The sequence below is a fragment of the Physella acuta genome, unplaced genomic scaffold, assembly GCF_028476545.2.
Source record: "Physella acuta isolate Inbredline_101_S28 unplaced genomic scaffold, ASM2847654v3 ptg000213l, whole genome shotgun sequence".
Taxonomy (NCBI): Eukaryota; Metazoa; Mollusca; class Gastropoda; family Physidae; genus Physella; species Physella acuta.
The window spans coordinates 515,061-537,261 of NW_026731732.1; the positions used below are offsets into that span (position 1 = coordinate 515,061).

Here is a 22,201-nt window from a genome sequence, read left to right on the forward strand (position 1 = left end):
GTTATAAACCAGTTTCAGGCCTCTGGAAAAAAATAATTAAATAAATATTTTATATAGAAAATATTTACTTTAAACAGTGTCAACCATCTCCCCCCCCCCCCCATAACCCCCCCCCCCCCCCCCCCATTTAATATTAACATATTCTTTTTAATTATCAATGTTATAACCAGTTTCAGGCCTCTGGAAAAAATAATAAACTAAATACTTTATATAGAAAATATTTACTTTAAGCAGTGTCAACCACCTCCCCCCCCCACACCATTTAACATAAACATACATATATATTAGCCTTACTGACTAGTAGGCATCCAGGCCAGATCTGCCTGAGAGCTAACAGAAATATAGAAATGCTGACTTCAACTTCCAGAAAGAATTTCCCATTGAGTCTGTGCACAGATACTCCCCATAAAATGCATGTGATACCTCAGGGGCTCCACTAGCCCTCACAGATTAAACTCACTCCCTCAAACCACACTGGTGAGCCCAGGCTTCTTTCTAATGACCCAACAGATTGCCTTAATACACACACACACATATATATATATATATATATATATATATATATATATATATATATATATATATATATATATATATATATATATATATATATATATATATATATATACCCCTTAAGGTTTTGAGCGAGCTTTTTTGAAGTAGTGGGCCAAGTTTGTGTACATTAATATTATAGGGATGTAGCAGCTGTTCTTGAGCATTGCCTCTTGTGAATAATTTAAATCACCTAAAATATCATCAACTTTCTAGATTATGAAAAAACAATAGCAGAAATATACAAGATCACAACCTAATAGACTAGATAAACTTATACATATTTTTAAAAAAATATTCTTAGCCTTTACCAATTCAAATTACACAATTCACAATTAAAATTGAGAATTTTGTTTATAATTATTTGACATTAAAAGTAATTCATAAGGAGTCTTATTATATCAACCAACTGGTGAAGTTGCTACATTATGCTCAGGTTTATTAAAGACCACAAAATAAAGAACAAATGCAATGACATACGTGGCAACCCCTATAAAAATACCAATGATCACAAACAGTAAAGCTTTCTTTGCTTGTCTTTTGGCAAGGTCTATGTCACCTAATTGCCAGGCAAAATTTGACTTGACTGAAACAAACATTGAAAAATTAAAAAGTTGAATCAGATAAGAATCAGGTAATATAAATTTTGTTAAAACAATATCAATGCATAATTTTTTTTCTAATCTACTTACGAACTGTAAAAGTTTATTCTTATGTTTGTGTTGTTGTTTTTTAGGGCTGCACAATTATGTTTTTTAGCATCTACAGCATTTGATTTCCAAATGATGTGATTTTCTCCCATATCTTATTAATAAGTACATTTAAATAAATATTTTTTAAATTGAATTATTTAGTGAAGGTGTACTGCAGGCAAACAATGACTATAATTGGTAGAAGGGGTCGGCGTGGTCGAGTCGGTAAAGCTCATGGTTTCTAAACCGAAAAGTCTCAAGTTCGAACCCTCAGGCAGATGAGGCTTGTTAGCTGGGGACAGCCAATCTTCCGGAAGAGACAACTCCAAAATTAAACAACTGCTGCCTTGTAGTTTGTTCTTGGTTGGACAAAGGCTATGGAAGCAAATCCAAAAAGAAAAGCAGGCTGAAATCGGAGTCAATGGCCTCAATGGCGCTTAACTAGTTGACATGTATCCTTAATTGTGATGGAGGCGTGGTCGAGTCGGCTAAAGCTAATGGTGATAAATTCAAAAAAGTCTCGAGTTCAAACCCTCTGGCAGATATGGTTCGATCACCTCCAACACTAAAAATTAAGAAGGAAGAAGAAGAAGGTAGAGAGGTGTTTTTTTTTTTTAAATTAAAGATTAAGTTCTTGCATTCCCTTTGAAGATCCAAGTGTTACCCAAGTAAAGAAAAGTTCCCCTTTCAGAATTAATGAGCCATAGAATAGATAAATCAGAGTTGTTTTTTTGTTTCTTGACATTGGCATATGAATGGATGGTGTGGTCAGCACTATGCATTGCTGCCTTTACATTCCCCAATGTGCATCAGGTACCCTTGAGAGCTGAGTGGACTCAAGGATGTCCTGCAGACCAATATCCAAACTAGAAACTTTTGGGTTAGTAGTAAAGTGCTCTACTACACAATCATATTGTCCAGATTGTTACCTAAGGCATTTGTAACTATTTAAATCAAAGTGTAACACAATAACTTTGGTGTCAAAATCATAAAAGTACTTACAAATTCATAACTGGTTTGTCTAGTTTAATTAGAGTTTCGTTTTATTTTCTTAAACTTTAAAATTATGTTTAGGATGTTAAAGTAAGTAGATTGAAACCATTGTTTTAAGATATAAACATAAAAAAATAGCAAAGTACCTCCAAAATGATATCCAAGTAGACCAAAGATAAAATTACAAAGAAATATAACAATGCATGATGTTATGACAAAATCCTTGGGTTTCAGGCTGGGGTCAGGTTTCTGTGCAACAACTGGTGTAGGTGACTGAGTGAATATTGCCATGGCTGTTTGTCCATCATAATGAACTTGATTACGATTTGTGGACGGCTGCTTTGTGATAGGAGTGTTGCCTTTTGTACCATGTTTGGTCAAATTGATGTGAACTTCTTGATGGTCAATGGTGGCTGGCACTGACATGTTCTTCTGATCTTGAAACAAAACAAAAAAAAAAAAATTCATGTTTTTTGAGTAAGATGTAGCATGTTGAGAGTTCAGCAAAATGAACATTTCTCATTATTTGCTGTTTAGACTCAACTTTACAGGCAAACAAAATGTAATGTTTTATATTATTAATTTTAAAGAAACTAAGTCTATTACTTTTTTATTTTCTTCTGTGTAATGGGAATCAATCAACACAACTATCTCAGTACAAAATAATATGAAGCTATGACATTGAGTAGCCTACTGCTCAAATACATTACATACATTAGCTTATAGGCCTATGACTGCCCTATGACAAATAAATCTTTTGATTCATAATGTTGCAGCACAGTAATGCTTTGTAGAAATCACACTCAGAGCTGGCGTTTGGGGGTGGCATACTGGGCGGTCGCCCAGGCCCCGCATTTGAAAGGGCCCAACGCTTCAGCACCGACATTGTTGTCTGAATTAGTTTGTAAACTTAAATAATCGTTGCTAAATTCAATTGGATAAAAATAAATGGTTGAATGCTGACATTGTTGATTGTTATAACTGAGGCCATGGTTGATGTTAGTGAGTTATCACCCACCTGAACTGGGACAGGCTGTAATTCAAAAGGAAGACATTAGTGTTAGACCTCGCTCTGTGCAGGGTACGGTCACCTGGCATTTGGCCTCAGGTGACTGAAGATGAATGGATGCGAATCACCCCCCACCCCGACCTGGGATGTAAATTTGGAAAACATGTAATGAGATACCCTATTGTATTCTGACCGATGAAGATGGTTTTTTTTTAGTGAGCAGGCACGGTTGCCTGTAATAGACAGTTAGTGACCTTATGAACGCTAGTCTTGACTTTTCTGTTTTGGTATAACAAAATTAACACTTAGTGTAGTGCAGAGGGGGTCCAAATTCTGAGGCATCCTACAGAGTGATTTGCTAATATTTTTTTTTGGAAGAAAGTTAAAAGTTTTGTTACATTGTGACATTTATCCATTCCCAGACAAAATTATTAATTTACCAAATTCATCCAAATTGTTATATACAATTCTCTTCCAAGGTGCTGACATGATATAGTCATTGTATTTTCCACGGCAGGCAACTTTTATGGAGGAAGGGCATCCTAAAGGACAGTGATTTGGAAGCTATTGGTATTCCCCTAATAAACTCGGGTTTCAGTTAAATAGTGTATCTTTTGGTAGGAGCATCTTTTACAGAAGTTATGCCCATAATCATTTTATACACTATATGGGCATCCAAAAAGTATAGCACAGTGCCAATATTCATTATAAGACATTTCGTGGGCACCCATAGAGTTTTTAACATATAATCATAATTTATACACTGTAGAAAAAAAAACAAAAAAAAACATGCATTTGGAGGAGCATGGTTGAAAAATGAAGATTGATTTGATGTGTGATCTCATTTAATTCAATGGGTCAGCTCAGAATATCAACCAAGTTTTTTTTTTATTTAAAAAGTAAAATAAAGATATTCAGACCATAAATGATCATTAAAGGGCATTAAACTTTATCATCCTAAACTAAAAACTAAAAGGCATAATGATTCATAATCTAGTCATATTATAATTATTTGGTAATCTATCGTTTTAGGTACCTAAAATCACCTGCGACTAGTAATGTGAAAACCAGGTGACTCCTTAAATTTTAATAATTATTTCACATTTTGAGGAGGATTTATGTTTTAAAAATACAAAAATGTTTCCTTGTTTCATTTATGTACCTGTTTTTAAACAATTGAATTAAAACTTTTCAGTAATAAATGAAGACTAGTGATGTTTCCAACAGAAGCAACCATGCTCATTTACTATAGCAGCCATCTTATTTTTTTTATAGTAAACTTATAGCGCAAGATTCAGGGGAAGCCACTCTAACTAACTTACAGATGGCCGCTTTTTATATTGTAGGGCCCTATAGCTACCAAATCCTGTTCGCAAACACTGCTGTTTAAAGTTAATTTCTTGCCTATAACATTGATATATTAGCCTAAATAATAAATATTTAGCCATTGATTTAGATTTATTATTCACTTATGTACATTTATCTAGACTATAATATTAATATTATTAATATTTGACACAAATATATCACAACAGATCTATATTTAATTATTTCTATACTTCAATTAAAGCCTTGACAATGAGGTAACTTTTTCGTACATTACTAACAGCGGGCGATTTTACGTACTTAAAACGACAGATTACAAATTATTTACTCTGGATTATTTTTTTAACTTCACCAATAGAACGGCCTACTACTATCCGGACTAGGTAATCTATCGTTTTAGGTACGTAAAATCGCCCGCGACTAGTAATGTGAAAAACAGGTGACACCTTACATTTTAATAATTATTTCACATTTTGAGGAGGATTTATGTTTTGAAAAATACAAAAATGTTTCCTTGTTTCATTTATGTACCTGTTTTTAAACAATTGAATTAAAACTTTTCAGTAATAAATGAACACCAGCGATGTTTCCAACAGATGCAACCATGCTCATTTACTATAGCAGCCATCTTGTTAAAGTTTTATTTTTATAGACTTATAGCGCGAGATTCAGGCGGAAGTCACTCTATTTTACAAATGGCTGCTGTTTATATAGCAAATCATGCTTGCAGACACTGCTGTTTAAAGTTAATTTCTGGCCTATATTGATATATTTAGCTATTGATTTAGGTTTATTATTCATTTATCTATAATATTTGACACAAATATATCAAAATATACGTCTATTAAAGCCTTGACAATGAGGTAACTTTTTCGTACATTACTAGCCGCGGGCGATTTTACGTACCCAAAACGATAGATTACCCCGGACTATACGAAATAGATCTAGATCTAGATCTAGACTAGAAGCAATATGATAATGATCTAGATCTAGAATAGTTCTAGATCTAGATAGACAAGACTATAGATCTATATTAATTTATAATTATAATGGCCTACCCAGTTAGTAGATGTAGTTTACGATCATTTAATCATTGACTTTTACTTTACACATTTCCTGGAGTTATTTTTAGAAATTAACAATATAGATAGGCTATTGACTATTGGACAAATGTTGCCTCAAATTTAGCTAGATTCGCTAGATCTAGATTCTAGACTCTAGATCTAGATCTCTAGGCACTCATGTCATGATACATATTAATTTATGTCCATATGGGAGGGAGGGCATATTTTAAGCAGTGTTTCTTTCAAATATTTTCCCCCGGATGGGGGGGGGGGGGGGGTGCACCCTGTTTTGGCCCAGAGGGAGGAAACGATGGCGATGCCTTCCCCCTCCTCCAGTGTTTCTTTCAGACTGTTTTCTCCGGGGAGGGGGGGGGGGGGGCACTTGATATTTTCGAGGGGGGGGGGTCGAACATGATTAAGTATATATTTTCTATAAAAATTCCATTCCGTCCGACCCCCCCCCCCCCCCCCGAAGAGATGCCTCCCAATTTAAAGATGCCTGAAAGAAACACAAACTGATGGTAATTGCGCAAGAAATCTTAATTTAGATTTTACAAATCTGAGCGTTTTACACATTCCTCACTCAAAAAAAAAAAGGATTGCAATATTGTAGGCTTATGTAGATCTATGTACGTAATGTAGGATATGTATGTACTATGTAGCCTGTGTGTGTTGAGTTGACAACTGAGTACCGTTTCAGCTAGGTGACCGATATTTCAGTTAGATTCTATATTAAAATAAGATCCGATAGATCTACCTAGAAATTATATCCATGTTACTTTTTTGTTAGGCATTATTTATGATGTTTGTTGAGCGATTTCCCGTAACTGGGAGTGGTAAACCTACTCTGTCCGTTTTTTGTTGCTGTTTGTTGTCACAGACTCCCCCCCCCCCCCCCCCCCCCCCCCCCCCCCATTTTTTTCTAATTCTAACATAAATGGAATCAACATGTTTTGAATTAAAGTAAATGAAAAGGCGGAAAAAAATTACTCTTCACTAATCAGTAATCACAAGCCTATTACTATTAGCAGTGATGGCTTCGCGGATTTTAAATGACAATCTTTAAAATTGAAGTAAAGTATTTTAGTGTTGCTATGACGTCATATCCAAGCTTGCAAAATGGCGGAAAACAGTTTCCACGAAGCTGCAGGGACCGACAATATTCTACTTGTCACTGACTCATACAAAGTAATAATTGTTTATGATGAAATATACATATTTGAAAAATTATTGTTTTAAATATATTTTAACAGCGCTCGCGGCTTTCAAATTAATAGTTTACAATCGATAGTTGTGTCTATTGTAATTGTCACAGTAATTGTACCAGTTTCCTAGAAAATGTAAACCAAAACTAACACTACTACTAAGCAGGTTAGTTTATAATTTATTTTTAAAACTGAAAATTATTTACACAAAAGTTTTAACTTTTAACACACAAAAAAAAATATTTTCTAGCCTACTAAATAATATGCCTAAATAATCTAAATTAGTAATATTATAGTAGGCCTATAGTATAGCCTAAGGCCTAAACAATCTCATGTCATATTTATTTAACAAGATTTTTTTAATAAATTTTAATTTATGACTATGATCATCCAGATCATTACTATGTCTACTTTGGTAATGAATAAATTAAAGTGCTAAATTCATAAATTATTTATTAGCCTGTCTAACTAAAAATTTCAAATAAAATTATTTTATTATTTAGGCCTAACATATTCAGTTGCAAAGGGAAAGTATAACTATATTAGATTTTCTCACTAAATATAAAATTTACTCAATTTACAATTTAAACACTATCACTGAATAATAGACATCCATATTTAATCCATTAGGCACTACTTTTGAGGTTTTTAGGTTCGTTTTAAACTAAATTACTTCATTTAAAATTTATTGTCACTCACAGCTATAATATGACACATCCCTCCATAACAACCACCCTTGTGTCTGAAGCTACAACTGGCTATGCACAAGAGTTCCTCACTAGTTATCACCAAATAGTGGTCACGTTGTTTTTTTTGTACTATGGAGATTTATATTTAAAAAGTTCTAGTATTTTTAATGAAACCAACTTTTAAATTTAGCCTTCATTCTCCAACGCAAATTTTGAAATGCTTTTCTGGCATATATAGCCCTGCCACCTATAGTTTGTTGTTATAATGTGAAAACCCTGCCATTTTGCTCATGGTAAACATTTTTAAAAGTAATTCGTAGAAGGTCATTGGAATTTGGCAGAAAAATTGTCGGATGTCATGCATCTGGACGCCATATTGTTGTTAGCAACCGACCACATCTCCAAGTTAGCGAGTAATACTAAACTATATGAAGTATATGCCTAACCAATATAAATTATTAGTTTCCAAAACACCAAATTTAAGGCTTAAACTGATTTAAAAGCAGAAGATCATTTAAAAAAACTCATTTATGGCAGAAACAAATCCAGTAAATCTGGAACCCCACAAAATGTAAGTAAAAAGTTACCCTTTAGAATATGGTTGTTCATGTGGCAGATGAAGTAGAGTTCATTTGTTTTTGTGACTCTGCATTTCAAGGTATAGTGTAGTTGATATTCATTATACCCAGCCAACTTAACTTTCCCTTATGCAAGTCAGGTACCCATCAGAACTGGGTGGGTAGGGACTTTCTATGGTCTACGGTCTGGGGCCCGACCTCAAGACATTTGGATACGCAGTTGCATGCGCTACCATATAACCATGCGATCCCACCTGAATGTTTATCATTTTGCCTATGATCATCATAGGGTAATCTATCATCATGATACTGGTCACTAAAATAGTTTGTTTGCTGAACATAGCCTATAAGAGTATATAATGTAAAAAATGTCTTACTTTAACTTTCACTTTCAAAAAATTACCTATTATGGCTTTAACCCTCCATTCTGCACTTAGTTTGAAAAAGTGTTTGTTTTTGGTAGGTAAACCATCAGTTTTCTATCATATGTTAAACTATAATCCTGACCCCAGCAACAATACTGGCTGAAGAAACCTCATACGTAATTATTCCGTCTTTTTTATGTGTAGGCTAATTGTTTTTTTTTTTTTTTTTTTAATTTTTAAGTATTTTGCATTTGTGTTGTTGTTATTATTGGTGTTATAATTAGAGCTAGAGATAGCTTTTGATTAGGTGTTGGTATCTGTGGTGCTGATTCCAAATAACAAATTATGTGGTGTCAGGAGGGTATTTTCTCTATGTCAAATGTTCTAATTTATTTTAAGAACAAATGCTGTTATATCAATTGTAGACTGTTGCATTACTGCTATGCCAGTTATAGACTTGCATTAATGTTCTATCAGTTGTAGACAATAGCATTAATGCTATATCTAACATCTACTGAAGCATCTATATATATTATTCTCTTCATGGGGACCATGCAAGACACCAAGACATAAGCTCAACAGACCATATCATTACCATCCCCACCCCCACCAGTCTAGTGAGCTGTTTACTATCGGGTTGAATTAGTGACGGCTATTAGGGGCACATAATTTTGTTTTTAAATGATTTTAAACTAAGGGGAGGTAATAACACATTCTGCTGTCGTCATGGATGACTGCTTTCACTGGGGAGGTGGGAGAGGAGTGGAAAGTAAGGGTGAGGATAATCGTCTTTCACAAGCTACTGATAGTGTTTTAAAGCAAAATATTTTCAGTCACAGAATTGGTAGTGTCGACTTCACAAAATATGAAAAATCGGAAATAAAACAACTTAATGGCGGTGTATGCTATGTCGCGGGTTAGCTTGTTAATGATATTTCTGCTTAAGCACAGTTAACTTTATGCAGGAATGTAATAGCATTTTCATGAATAAAACAACATCAGACTTCACTTTTTTGTAAACAATTTACAAATAATTTGTTTGCCAGTTTTGAACTGGTCTTTATTGCACACAGGAATTGTGCTGGCTGCTTTTAAGCTATTGAATAAAGTACCAGACTTCCATTTTAAAATGAGTTAGGCTTCAACCCATTGAACACTTTGCTCCTGAACCTAAAATCCTGAGTTAACTGAATACAAAACAGACTCTTAATTAAAAAAAAGATAAGAACAAGATTAATTTTAATATTTTAATAAACATTTGTACATGAATTATCACCAATATTTCGAATTAGTGCTCCAGTCCTCTGTGTACGTAGACCTTTCTTTTAGACTTAGGTAGATGTAGACATAGTTAGAATGCCGGTTTTTCGAATCTTAAAATCATGTTTTCATTATAAATTGTAAATGATAAACATAAGAAAAATGTGGTTCATGTGTATAAATATGACAGGAACTTACTGCAAGTCGAACAATACCAGTTACCTACTTTTAGCTGTCACAATTTTATGTACGGACTGTCGATCTGAGGTAAGGTGTCTTATACTGCTTTATCAGTATCTCTGGGCATGGAGATTTAAGACACTGACCGATGAAGCAGTACTGCTGGTTCAAAGGGTTACATTAAGTTATTGTCAGTTGTGTTTTGACTTGTGTATTATGTTTGAACTCACTTCCTGTCTGTTCCCTCTAAACTATTCCAACATCTGTTTTGTTAATGTTTGCATAGGAAACTGATCTTTAGTTTGTTCAAATACACCATCAATTAATTCTCCTTCCCCCCCCCTCCCCAATGTTATCTTATAGTTCTAAAAGGAATTAAAGGAAACTAACCATTTTACTTATAATCTGTTTTACACCTATGACTCCTTCATCTAATTCTCTCCAGGTCTATTACATGTACCTACCTGTGTATGATATGCTTCACTTGTGTAAAGATTCTCTTTATTAAAATCATTCTATTAATACTTTTGATGAAATTCGTGTCACTACAGGTTTTGGGCTGACCTATCATGTGTAATTATTTTGTTGTTTGTAGTATAGCTTGTAGGGTATTTTCATTAGGAAAACAAAGCTTTCCTTTCTTTCCTCACCCTGGGCTGTTGGATGACCTTAACTGTAGTGTTTCCATTACTTGAGTTACTTTATGGCATCCAATATATCACCCAATCCATTCCCTTTCAAAGCAGCTCGATGCAAATTGACATAATTAAAAGGTGACTTTTGCCTCATTTGTTTTTTTATTGATTTCTATGAAGGCATGCTAAAAATAATCCATGAATCAATAGTATTGATCAGTTGGTTAAAAACTTTGAACCAGCTTGCAGGGTGGGAGAGAATGTTTGTGATTTGTCATAGCCCATATCTTTTTGTCAGTCTCTCACTCTCTCGCTACCTGTGGTTAAAAGCAGTATTTTTATTAAATGTTTTCACTAATTTATCCCTAACTTCTTATACCAGGCATTTAATTTTTACTTACACATTTCAACTATAAAAAGTAACAGCATATTTATATTCTTTACAGATTTTTCTTAGTTTATTCATTCCATTAGAGACTAAAAGAAACTAGTAAGATTTCTATATCCCCTAATACTAAACATGACCATATTTGTTGCAGGTGACCCATCATTTACAATATCCACCAAACACCAGCACTGTGTATTCATATTTTGAGAGCAGGGGAGGAAAGTTCCCAACCACAGTATTTTTTGGCCTGCAATACATTCTGAAAAGATGGCTGACTGGGCCGGTGGTCACAAAAGAGAAAATCAAAGAGGCCAAACAGATTTATGCTGCTCATTTTGGGCAGGATGTGTTCAATGAAGAAGGATGGAATTATATATTAGAGGTTGTATATTTATTCAATTTATTCAATAAGGCCTTTTTTTCACATTTATCTAGTTCTCTTAGTACTAATCCTAAGCATTTTATTTATTTTATTAATGAACAGCAATCTTATAACTGGTGATAAGCTCAGTTAATGAGTTATTTACCTAAACATGTTAAGCCTATTATTGTAGTATTTAGATTATAGTTGTTTTTTTAAACTATTACTTTTCGGTAATTTTTTTTTTAGTTTGTAAGACTCATCTTACTTGGCATTGCAAATTCTTAATTATTAAAAGTCCAATTTCAAACACTGATAACTGTTGTGACCTGGACAGTACCACTAACAAATGACAGACCAGGCTGGAATGACAGGTAACGACTCAATAGCTGATGACTGAGTGAGACATAACCACAGGTTGGTGTGACCCAGACAGATGCCACAGGTATTAAATTTCTGACCCAAATAGACTGAAGCATGTCCAATAAAGTCTTGGATGTAAGAATTGTTTTAAAATTGATTAAGGTTTTAATTGTGCAAATTGTGTTAACAGCACCACATGGGTTACATCCCCTTAAGAATAAAAGCAGTACCAGAAGGCCTGGTGGTGCCCACTAGAAATGTTTTGTTTACTGTGGAAAATACAGACCCCAAGTGTTTCTGGCTTACAAATTATTTTGAGGTTTGTTCTAGATCATCTCTTTTTTTTTTTTGGCTAATAGAAATATTAAAATATTTGAGATCACTGCTAATTCATTATAGGTGTTTAATGTATTTTGTTTCATTTGTATAGAGTTTATTATAATAAAAAAATTTTTTTCAAGACTTTTAGAATTTAAAAGTTATAATAATATTTATTCCTTTAATTCTATTAAGTATTCCATCAGTGTTATTTCTTTATTAGTTAATAAGCCAAGTCACTTTTCAAGGTATGACTGCACATAGATTAGTTAAAGTAGAGTTTATCTGTTTTTAAAGCTACTTTTCCTTGAATTAAGACATTTACACTGACTTAAGTCTAATAACTATTGAGGATATTGGTTAACCTAAGGATGTGTTCTAGGGTAAAACCTTAGTTTAGCGTCAGAAATTATCAGGTAATGTTTGTTGAGTTTCGGTAACTAGAGTTACGGTAAAACATGGTTTATTTGACCATTGAAATATAAATAAATTGAAAGTCGATTGTAGTAAATATAAAATTAATGTTTTAATGTTTTAAGTTTAATCGTCAAAAAGAAACAAGAATAAATATAATATTAGATTTAAATTAGTAGATCTAAAAATAAAAAATAAAAACATATTAATATGAATATAAATATAAAGTCAAATGTAATAATTTAACGTTTTTGGCTTGCAGCGGATTTGCGACCATTAATTAAGTAGATCTAGATCTAGTTCTAGCTAGCTGCTAGGCCAAGTAAAAAAAATCTAGATTACGAAAATAGTGAAAAAATATTACAAAATTGTAAAAATGATTACAAAAATAGTAAAAGTGACTAGAAACAGGGTTCGTACCCTATTTTGAAAATGAAACAAGACCACACCATTATTTGTGCTTATAGTCTAATAACTATTGAGGATATTGGTTAACCTAAGGATGTGTTCTAGGGTAAAACCTTAGTTTAGCGTCAGAAATTATCAGGTAATGTTTGTTGAGTTTCGGTAACTAGAGTTACGGTAAAACATGGTTTATTTGACCATTGAAATATAAATAAATTGAAAGTCGATTGTAGTAAATATAAAATTAATGTTTTAATGTTTTAAGTTTAATCGTCAAAAAGAAACAAGAATAAATATAATATTAGATTTAAATTAGTAGATCTAAAAATAAAAAATAAAAACATATTAATATGAATATAAATATAAAGTCAAATGTAATAATTTAACGTTTTTGGCTTGCAGCGGATTTGCGACCATTAATTAAGTAGATCTAGATCTAGTTCTAGCTAGCTGCTAGGCCAAGTAAAAAAAATCTAGATTACGAAAATAGTGAAAAAATATTACAAAATTGTAAAAATGATTACAAAAATAGTAAAAGTGACTAGAAACAGGGTTCGTACCCTATTTTGAAAATGAAACAAGACCACACCATTATTTGTGCTTATAGCTGAGAAACTTTAGTCTGCTATTAAAAACTACCGGTATTCCCCCCCTCCCAAACACACACACAAGAGACGGTGGAGGGGTCACTGTGAGGTCACAGTAGCCCAGTCTAATACGTCATATCGTGAACAGTACCGTAACTTTTATTCCCCCTCCTCCCTCACCTAGCCAAACAGTACCATCTGTGTACTTGGGGTCACAGTGAGTTCATACAAGTTTAGATATCAGTGACCTTAGTTACTAGGAGGGGCGGGTTAGTCTAGCCCTAAACGTTTTCACGGTCAGTCACGCTACAAAAAAAAAAGACAGGTCTTACACTCTAAGCTGATGAACTTCATTCACTTTTCTAAATTCAAGACTTTTTCCAGACTGCGTACGAACCCTGTTAAACAATGTTTAGTAGCAGAAATATTTAGCTGAAACACTTAAAAATAACTAGTTATACAAAATGAGTATTAAAGCAATACTTAACACGCAATTAAAATAAATCTATCCAAATTTTAAAAGTTCTGTATTAAAAATGACGCCAAATAAAGTATGGTTTACAGTACTTCCGGTGGATACCGGAACTGTGTGACAGTCTTTGCCATTGTTTTACTGTTTTTTACTGCTATACCATTCCGGAATAATAACCGACGCTAAACTAAGGTTTTACCTGTTCTAGACCTCAGCCACAAAGAAAACCAAAGAGTTGTGTTTTGTTATTACTCTCTCAGTATAGGGTTTCTATTGCCCATTTTAGTGTTGAAATATCAAAGTTTGAACATTCTCCCCTATCAGACTTTACTGGTCCAAGCCTGGTACCCCATGACAGTGGCCACAAACTCCAGGTACCAGAAGGAAATTATTGCAGGCTACATGCAGGAAACTTCTGACAACCTGGCTGGTCTCCCCTTCAAGCTACATGACTTTGGATTCAGAGGATGCTCTAGTGTTGAGGTAATAAAAACCTTAGCCTTTATCTAATATATAAAGCTCAGTTCTTTATATGGGGGACGGACGGACGAATGGACCAGTGATACAAAGGAATATAGTAAAATAAAATTGACTTGATCACCATAGTGTAGTATACCTAAAGTGTTTATTATCTAAATTAGTGATTTTAAAAAATAATGTTGAAGGTTTAGTAAAACAAGTTTCATTTCCCAAACTTATTGTTTTAATTGACGTCATGTGAATTAAACAAAATTAAAGAAAATATATAACCCTTCACAAAAATTCTAATTGTGTCTGAAAATTAGTATCCTTAGTCCTTTAGCACCAATTACTTTCCTTGATAGATCACAAAAAATACTACTTCCCTTTTAAAAAAAACATTACATCAGGGAAAAAAATACTTTTATTTGTTTTATTAGGAGTTAGAAAAAAATAATTATATAATTAGCATGGATAGATAAAGTGCAATGTGGTAGGTAAAACACAGATATTTTAAATAACCTTATATTTATTTTATACATTGAATGTACTGTTTACTAATTATTATTTTTAATCATTAACAGTTTAATAGCCACTTCTACATGTCCTCTATCTTTCCTTCTATCTTTGGGTTTGCAAACAAGCTGGGGTATTATAGTCAGCAGAGTGCAGTTTGGCGCCCTTGGCTATCCCATGAGCTCTATGGTGCATACTTTCATTTTTAAAGTGTGATAAGATGTGGGTAAAAAGGGTAACTGTAGTCATTCACTAATTTGAAACCAGGGCGTCATCCCGCTCCTCAACAGGGTGCTATTTGGTGCCCCCGGCCTTCCCATGAGCGCTATGGTGCCTACATTTGTGTTAAAGAGTGCAATAGACTATGGATAGGTTGGGGTATTATATTTGTTTACTGTATCAGGTGGGTCAGCCGGCACCTCAGCAGGGTGCCAATTGGCACCCAGGGCTAGACTGTGAGCACTATGCATTTATGTTTGCATTTAAGTTTGTGTTTATGTTCACATTTAATTTAGCATTATTTTCTGAGTTATTGTTTGTGTTTAGTTTTGTGTTTGCGTTTATATTTGTGCTTGTGTTTTTGTTTTTGTGTTAGCATTTGTGTATGCTTTTGTGTTTGTGTTTGTGTTTGCATTTGTGTTTTGTTTTGGGTTTGTGTTTTCGTTTGTGTTTGGGTTTAGGTTTTTGTTTGTGTTTGTGTTTAAATTTATTTTTGTGTTTTGGTTTTGTTTTAGGTGTGATTAGGGTTAATTAAAAAAATAGTATATTTCCTAAGCCGGGTATATGCTGCTAATATACACACAAGTCATGGTCCTTTACAGATAGGTTTTTCACAGAGGCCAGTGCAGGGCCTGACTGGGACGGCTAGTACTTTTTATAATTTGCTTTACCACCCTAAGTTTCATGTTTAGAAAACAAAAGTTTATATTGAAATGCATGTTCCTTGTCCTAACAAGACATGACAAAATTTATACTATTTCGTGACATAAAAATAGTAAATCAACTTGTTTGACTTGATTACAGTCTGCTGGTATAGGTGGCGCTGCACATTTGGTTAACTTTCAAGGTACAGACACAATAGCTGCTCTGTGTACAGCACAGAAATATTACCACTGTAAGAATGCTGGTGTTTCAATCCCTGCAGCAGAACATAGGTAATCTCCAATATTTCAGTCACATAGGTAATCTCCAATATTTCAGTCACATAGGTAAACTCCAATATTTCAGTCACATAGGTAATCTCCAATATTTCAGTCACATAGGTAATCTCCAATATTTCAGCCACATTTTGTTCACATACTTCTATTAAAAGATTCATGTTTGAATAATAAATGAAAAAAATCATGGCATACTTATCAAGTGATTTACTTTAATTAATAGTCATACACATATAAAGTAAATTACATGCCATGTTTATACACATATTAAGTGAATAACATTCTCAGCACAATCACAACTTGGGGAGAGCATGGAGAAAAAGATGGCTTCAAGAACATGCTAGAAAAATTCCCAACTGGGCTGGTGGCTTGTGTGAGTGACAGCTACGACATCTGGAACGCGTGTGAGAAGATTTGGGGGGAGGAGCTAAAGGAAGCCATTGTGTCTAGAGGGGACAAAGGCACACTGGTCGTCCGTCCTGATTCTGGACATCCTCCAGAAATTGTTGTTAAAGTAAGCAAAATCTATTTATAATAGTCTAGACATCTCCCATCTTAAAAGTTTATGTTTAAAGTTCATTATTAAATATACTTTTAAAGTCATTGTTTATCCAACAAGAACAAAATAAAACTGTTATTTTTGTTTCATACCAAAGCTAACAGCAATTATAAAGCCTGCTGCTGTACATTATTAAACATGCATAGTTTTTAAGATATTTAAATCTACAAAACCAAACCATAAAATCTGATGTTCTATTTAACAGTTGGTTTTTCAAACTCATTTTATTGCTTCTATTGGCAACAAATAAATTCATTGTTTTGTAACTCCCAAACATTTTACACTTCTATACTTAGCAAACGTTGTCTCAAATAGCATGCAATACCTTTAGAAAAACAGCAAGTTTGAGAAGTTCAACTGGCCACTTTGTTGACTATATTTTATAACACTGGGCCTCACACCAGATGCTTTGTGTAGTAATATGTTTTTTTGTTTTTTTATTGAATTAAATGCCTAGGTTATTTTCTTTTTTTTTTTTTCAAATAGGTGCTAAATATATTTGGTGAGAAATTTGGTTACACTGAAAATTCCAAGGGTTACAAAGTCCTGCCACCATACATCAGGATCATTCAGGGTGATGGCATCTCATACGAGTCACTGGGAGAGATCCTGGAGAACATGAAGAGCAACAAATGGAGCGCAGACAATGTGGCCTTTGGTAGTGGGGGAGCTCTCCTACAGAGGCTGGACAGGGACACACAGAAGTGTGCCTTTAAGTGCAGCTATGCTGTCATCAATGGGGAGGAGGTGACCAGTTTTTTTTTAAATTTAAATTCTTAACATTGACTGCAAGATGTTGTTTTTTCTTATATTGGAAATAAGACAAGATATCCTATATTTAGTAATAGTGAAGCTCATCTGTCAATAACTTCCAAAGGGGAACAACCAAAGCAATCATAAACAGAACAAGCCAAGAAGAGTGGTGAAGGGAAACACTTTATTTATCCGATTTAAATTTTGGCAATTTTATTTTTTTAATTTTTTTGTGCTTGCTTGTTCTCAATAAGATTAATACTGATCACAGCTTTTTTTTAAACCTTCATTAAGGTGAATGTATTCAAAGATCCAATCACTGACAGAGGTAAGAAGAGTAAAAGAGGTCGCCTGACACTGGAGAAGCAAGATGACACATTTGTTACAGTAGAGCAAGGGAAAGGAGATACAGAAAAGGTTGGTTTCTCAAAACTCAGTTTTTCTTGGTTTTAGCTTGGCTTTAGAAAAACAACTGGATATTGATAATAAAATAAACTCAGCACATCTTGGTTTTAGAAAAACAACTTGATATTGATAATATTTTTAAAATCCTTTTGTTTTGTATAGGATGTGATGCAGGTTGTGTTTGAAAATGGAAAACTTCTAAAAGATTTCACATTTGAGGAAGTTAGGAAAAATGCTGAAATTGACCTTCTTCGGAATGAAAAATAATCAATTCAAATAGTTGATAATTAGACTGCTGCAAAATTATGCAATCATTCTAAAAAAAAAAATTTGTTCTAAGATTTTTAGAAAAAATAATTTTTTGTATAATTAGTTGGCTTTTTTATTCTTTGCTCAGTAGTTATTTAAAAAGGTAACTGTACCATTGTAGTTATTAATTTTACTTAGGAAGGTGACAGTGACAATGTGTTCATTAATTTTTGTTTAGGATTGTGACTTGTGACATTGTGTTAATTAATTTTCTTAAGAAATTGACTAATAACATTGTATTCATTACCATAAATCTCCCAAGAACATGTTTATTTGAGGTATTTAATTTTGTTTACAATTTCTTACACATTATTCTTTTAAAAAAATGTTCTTTAAAATGTTCTGGAACAGTACTATAATACAGCTTCATTCTTAATCCAAAAATGTATATCTCAGTGTTGTGTTTTACTGTGAACATATGTATCCACTGCCAACTAAGACTATATTACAACTGTTTCACCACTAAGTTTTATAAAACAAACTGCCGCCAGTACCCTTTTTGCCCAGGGAAACACCATATTACCCTCTGAACCCCATGAATGTAAGCTCATCTAGTTTTGATTTAGAAGGTTTTCATCTGTTTGTGATGCTTTCCTTAAGCATGTTCAGACAATTTATTTCATTATTTATCTAGACAGTTGTGTTCAGTGTCTAAATTTGACTGATCCATACAGTAGTTTACATTGTGCGTATCTCACCCCCTGTCTCCAATAGTTTGTGTAATATTGACATGATTAAATCATTCTTCTGCTATATAATTATATAGTTTTATGTCTGATTCAAATATTGTAACCCATGTCCACATTTTTACTTGTATATTCTTTTTTCATGTTACTTTGTTTAGTATTAAAAATCTTTATGAGGTTTTGTTACTGTTTTACAATTAAGTAAATGGTTTGCCAAGAACTAACATGGTAATAATTAAATTTATTTAGACACCAATTTACCAGGCCTTAATGGTATTGTTCTCTAATATTTAATATCTTTTAAAAACATTGCATAATGCTTTTTAAACATGGTTATGCATAAAAACTTCTTTTATACACAGTTTTCACCAAACAGCGCAGGTATAATAGCTACATAGTACAACAGAATAATCTCTCTATAAAAAAATAAAGTTGCCTTTTATTCACATTCCAAAGGATATTTACTATATTTAGTAAGTAGGCCTATTTTGTAAACAAGTTAAAATATTGTGTTTGAATCCAAGTTAATCAGATTTTTTTACCATTATTTGTTGTTTTGAATGAAATTGTATTGAAGTTAATTATTTGCTTATGAACATAGAGATATTGTAGATTTTATAAATTAGAGGTTTTATAGTACATTCAAATCTTGCATTTAACTGCTCAAAGATTCATGCTGACATTTTATTGGTCAATTTAAAAATGTGTTTCAAGTTTTACAAAAGGTGTTTTAACTTAGAAATAATACCAAAATTAATTATAATGATTTTTCATACATTTTTATTTCCTCATTTGAATAGTTTTGCTTTATCAAGCACACTCTTATAAATGAAATGAATCTGGATAATGCATGTGATTTTTTTTTAAAGTTTCCTTTTCCAACCTAGTTTTCGTTGAGTGATAACTAACAAAAGCAATTTTTTTTTACTTATAAACTGCTGTTTTTATCAATAATTGCTTCAAATTACAAAATAAAAATTTTAAACATGGTATTTATTTACTTTTGTTTTCACTGTCTTAAGATACAAGTTTACCGGAATAATTAGTTTTTATTTTCCTAGGAGCTGCAAAACTATTTCTCAATTTTAAACATTTTTGACCTCTGTTGAGCTACTGTTTTTTTTGGTGGTTTAATTTCCAGCTTAGCAAAGTGTCTTCTTTCAAGCCATACAAACTTTTGTTAGCCTAGTGGAAACAATGCAACTGTTGTTTTTTTTTGTTGTTGCGAGAAGTTGTGATGCTCAAAATATTCAGTTTTCTTGTAGAAAGTGACTAGTGTTAGAAAATATAAAAGAAAATATAAATATGGTTTAGATACAGTGAGTCATTAGCATAGAATTTTAAAGAAAAAATAAGGCTAATTATTTTTATTTTTCCTTTAATGAAAGAATGAGAGCAAGCAGACAGACTTTTTAAAAAACTTCTTATTAAATTCCAACACACATGTGGGTGAGAATTTGCTTCATTCAAGTTCAATAATTGACTCATTCTTTACTAGAATACATCTTTAATTTTATTTTTTATACGTTCACAGTTAAATAATTACATTTTAATCAAGTAATGCATGGTGAAACGTGTTTGCTTAAATGTTAATTTTCATAATTTCTGCAATTTAAAAAAATAAATGATGTATTCAATGTAACTGATTCAATGAAAACGTTTGGTAGTTCCCGCACTCTCGGTTAACTCCCCTATTATGTTTATACATTATCCATGTCTGCTAATGTAGAAAATGTCATTGTTGTCTCCCCTGCATGTCATAATTCAAATAAAATTTCAAAGTGTAATTTTCTAAAGCTTTTAAAAAATGTTTGTCATTGACAAAAAAGAATTGTATGTTGTCATAAGCGTCAGTACATTGTTGGACTCCTGTGTCTGACTTTCTATGTGCGTCACATACTTTTCACACAATAGCAGTGTGGTAAGGGTGTGACGCTTGTGTGTGTGTGAGGTGGGGGGCAATGTTGTGGTGGCTGACACAAACTGGCGTAACATTTAAAAGAAAATAATTCAATATACATTTGATATTAAAATGGCTTAAACAAAGTACTTTAATTATTTTTTTTAAACTATGTAAAAAATAAAAAGAATGTAAAGAAAATGTAAGTTATTTTAAATAATCATTTTATTAATGAAAGTATATATGGTTCATAAAATGTGTTTCTTTTTTTAAAAGGACTTTAAAACCATAAACGCTATACAATCAAATTTATTCTTAAAATATAAAGTAATGTGAGCTAAACTAAGAAAATATCGTCATCAAACAACTACAAAGCTAATTTTGTTTCTAAAGACAAATGATCGACCAACATTTCAAGTTATTCTTCAAGCTAAAGAACAACAGATACGTCGATTTATCCATCTCACAACCATGTTTTACACCTGAAAAATGTTTTACTAAACAAATAATATCAGGTCAACCAATACATAAAATATGAAATAGTTCCATCCAACACATATTAAACAAATCTGCAAATAATGTCCCATTTACGATTGTGTTCACTGATAAGCCGTTCACACATGGATTCTGTCCCCTTCGTCCCTATGTTCTATTTGGTTCCTACGTCTTTGCAACTCTCCCAATCCAAACAGGCTTTTTAAAATTTGATTACAGCCCTCACAACACCCACCTCTTCCTCGTTAAATGCAACCCTCCCAACCCCCACGTCACTTACAAGCCAATCTCTTCCACGTAAATTGAACCCTCCCAACCCTCGCTCCTCCACGTAAATTAAACCATCCTAACCACTTCCTCCTCCACGTAAATTAAAACCTCCCAACCAAACCCTCCCCCATGTAAATTTAAACATCCCAACCAAACCCTCCTCCACGTAAATTAAACCCTCCCTCCTCCACGTAAATTAAACCCTCCCTCCTCCACGTAAATTAACCCTCCCCCCCAACCAACCCCTCCTCCACGTAAATTAACCCCCCCCCCCCCCCCCAACCAAACCCTCCGCCACGTAAATTAAACCCTCCCAACCCTCCCTCTCAATCCACACAACGTTAACAGTTGATAAAGAGAATTGACAATTTTTTTTTAGCTTAAGACGTTATTTTAACTAGTTCTTCCAGACCAGTTTTATTTGACAATATTGTAATAGCGTTATTATAATAGCGTTATTGTAATAGCGTTATTGTAATAGCGTTATTGTAATAGCGTTATTGTAATAGCGTTATTGTAATAGCGTTATTGTAATAGGGTTATTGTAATAGCGTTATTGTAATAGCGTTATTGTAATAGCGTTCTTGTAATAGCGTTATTGTAATAGCGTTATTGTAATAGCGTTATTGTAATAGCGTTCTTGTAATAGCGTTATTGTAATAGCGTTATTGTAATAGCGTTATTGTAATAACGTTATTGTAATAGCGTTATTGTAATAGCGTTATTGTAATAGCGTTATTGTAATAGCGTTCTTGTAATAGCGTTATTGTAATAGCGTTCTTGTAATAGCGTTCTTGTAATAGCGTTCTTGTAATAGCGTTATTTAAGTACACACA

General features: G+C 33.0%; 2 protein-coding genes across 4 annotated transcripts; one reads left to right on the plus strand and one right to left on the minus strand.

Moving 5' to 3' along the window:
- Positions 1–620: 620 nt before the first annotated feature.
- On the minus strand, positions 621–5,711 carry LOC131937535 (uncharacterized). 3 transcript variants are annotated; one of them, XM_059295040.1, is made up of 4 exons: positions 5,631–5,645; positions 3,256–3,387; positions 2,384–2,669; positions 621–1,138 (listed from the first exon to the last, which is right to left on the minus strand). In XM_059295040.1, exons 3-4 carry the CDS (start codon positions 2,661–2,663, stop codon positions 954–956), a joined length of 465 nt encoding a protein of 154 aa, XP_059151023.1. In that variant the 5' UTR covers positions 2,664–2,669; positions 3,256–3,387; positions 5,631–5,645; the 3' UTR covers positions 621–953. The 3 variants fall into 3 exon arrangements, with proteins under 3 accessions (XP_059151023.1, XP_059151024.1, XP_059151025.1); XM_059295041.1 differs by lacking the exon at positions 3,256–3,387 and having other exon boundaries at positions 2,384–2,674; positions 5,631–5,711; XM_059295042.1 differs by lacking the exon at positions 3,256–3,387 and having other exon boundaries at positions 5,631–5,704.
- Positions 5,712–6,716: 1,005 nt separating this feature from the next.
- On the plus strand, positions 6,717–18,049 carry LOC131937574 (nicotinamide phosphoribosyltransferase). The gene is made up of 9 exons (XM_059295111.1): positions 6,717–6,824; positions 11,088–11,318; positions 11,851–11,979; positions 14,181–14,339; positions 15,855–15,985; positions 16,277–16,502; positions 17,034–17,294; positions 17,595–17,717; positions 17,868–18,049. Exons 1-9 carry the CDS (start codon positions 6,756–6,758, stop codon positions 17,970–17,972), a joined length of 1,434 nt encoding a protein of 477 aa, XP_059151094.1. The 5' UTR covers positions 6,717–6,755; the 3' UTR covers positions 17,973–18,049.
- Positions 18,050–22,201: the final 4,152 nt, after the last annotated feature.

Excerpts from the sequence above, each read along its gene's own strand:
- LOC131937535 (XM_059295041.1), bottom strand. The coding sequence starts at position 2,663 with ATGTCAGTGCCAGCCACCATTGACCATCAAGAAGTTCACATCAATTTG. Across the intron at positions 1,139-2,383 it reads ACTTGGATATCATTTTGGAG|TCAAGTCAAATTTTGCCTGG; the intron begins GTACTTTGCTAT and ends TGTTTGTTTCAG.
- LOC131937574 (XM_059295111.1), top strand. The coding sequence starts at position 6,756 with ATGGCGGAAAACAGTTTCCACGAAGCTGCAGGGACCGACAATATTCTA. Across the intron at positions 11,980-14,180 it reads GGCTTACAAATTATTTTGAG|ACTTTACTGGTCCAAGCCTG; the intron begins GTTTGTTCTAGA and ends CTCCCCTATCAG. Across the intron at positions 15,986-16,276 it reads ATCCCTGCAGCAGAACATAG|CACAATCACAACTTGGGGAG; the intron begins GTAATCTCCAAT and ends TAACATTCTCAG.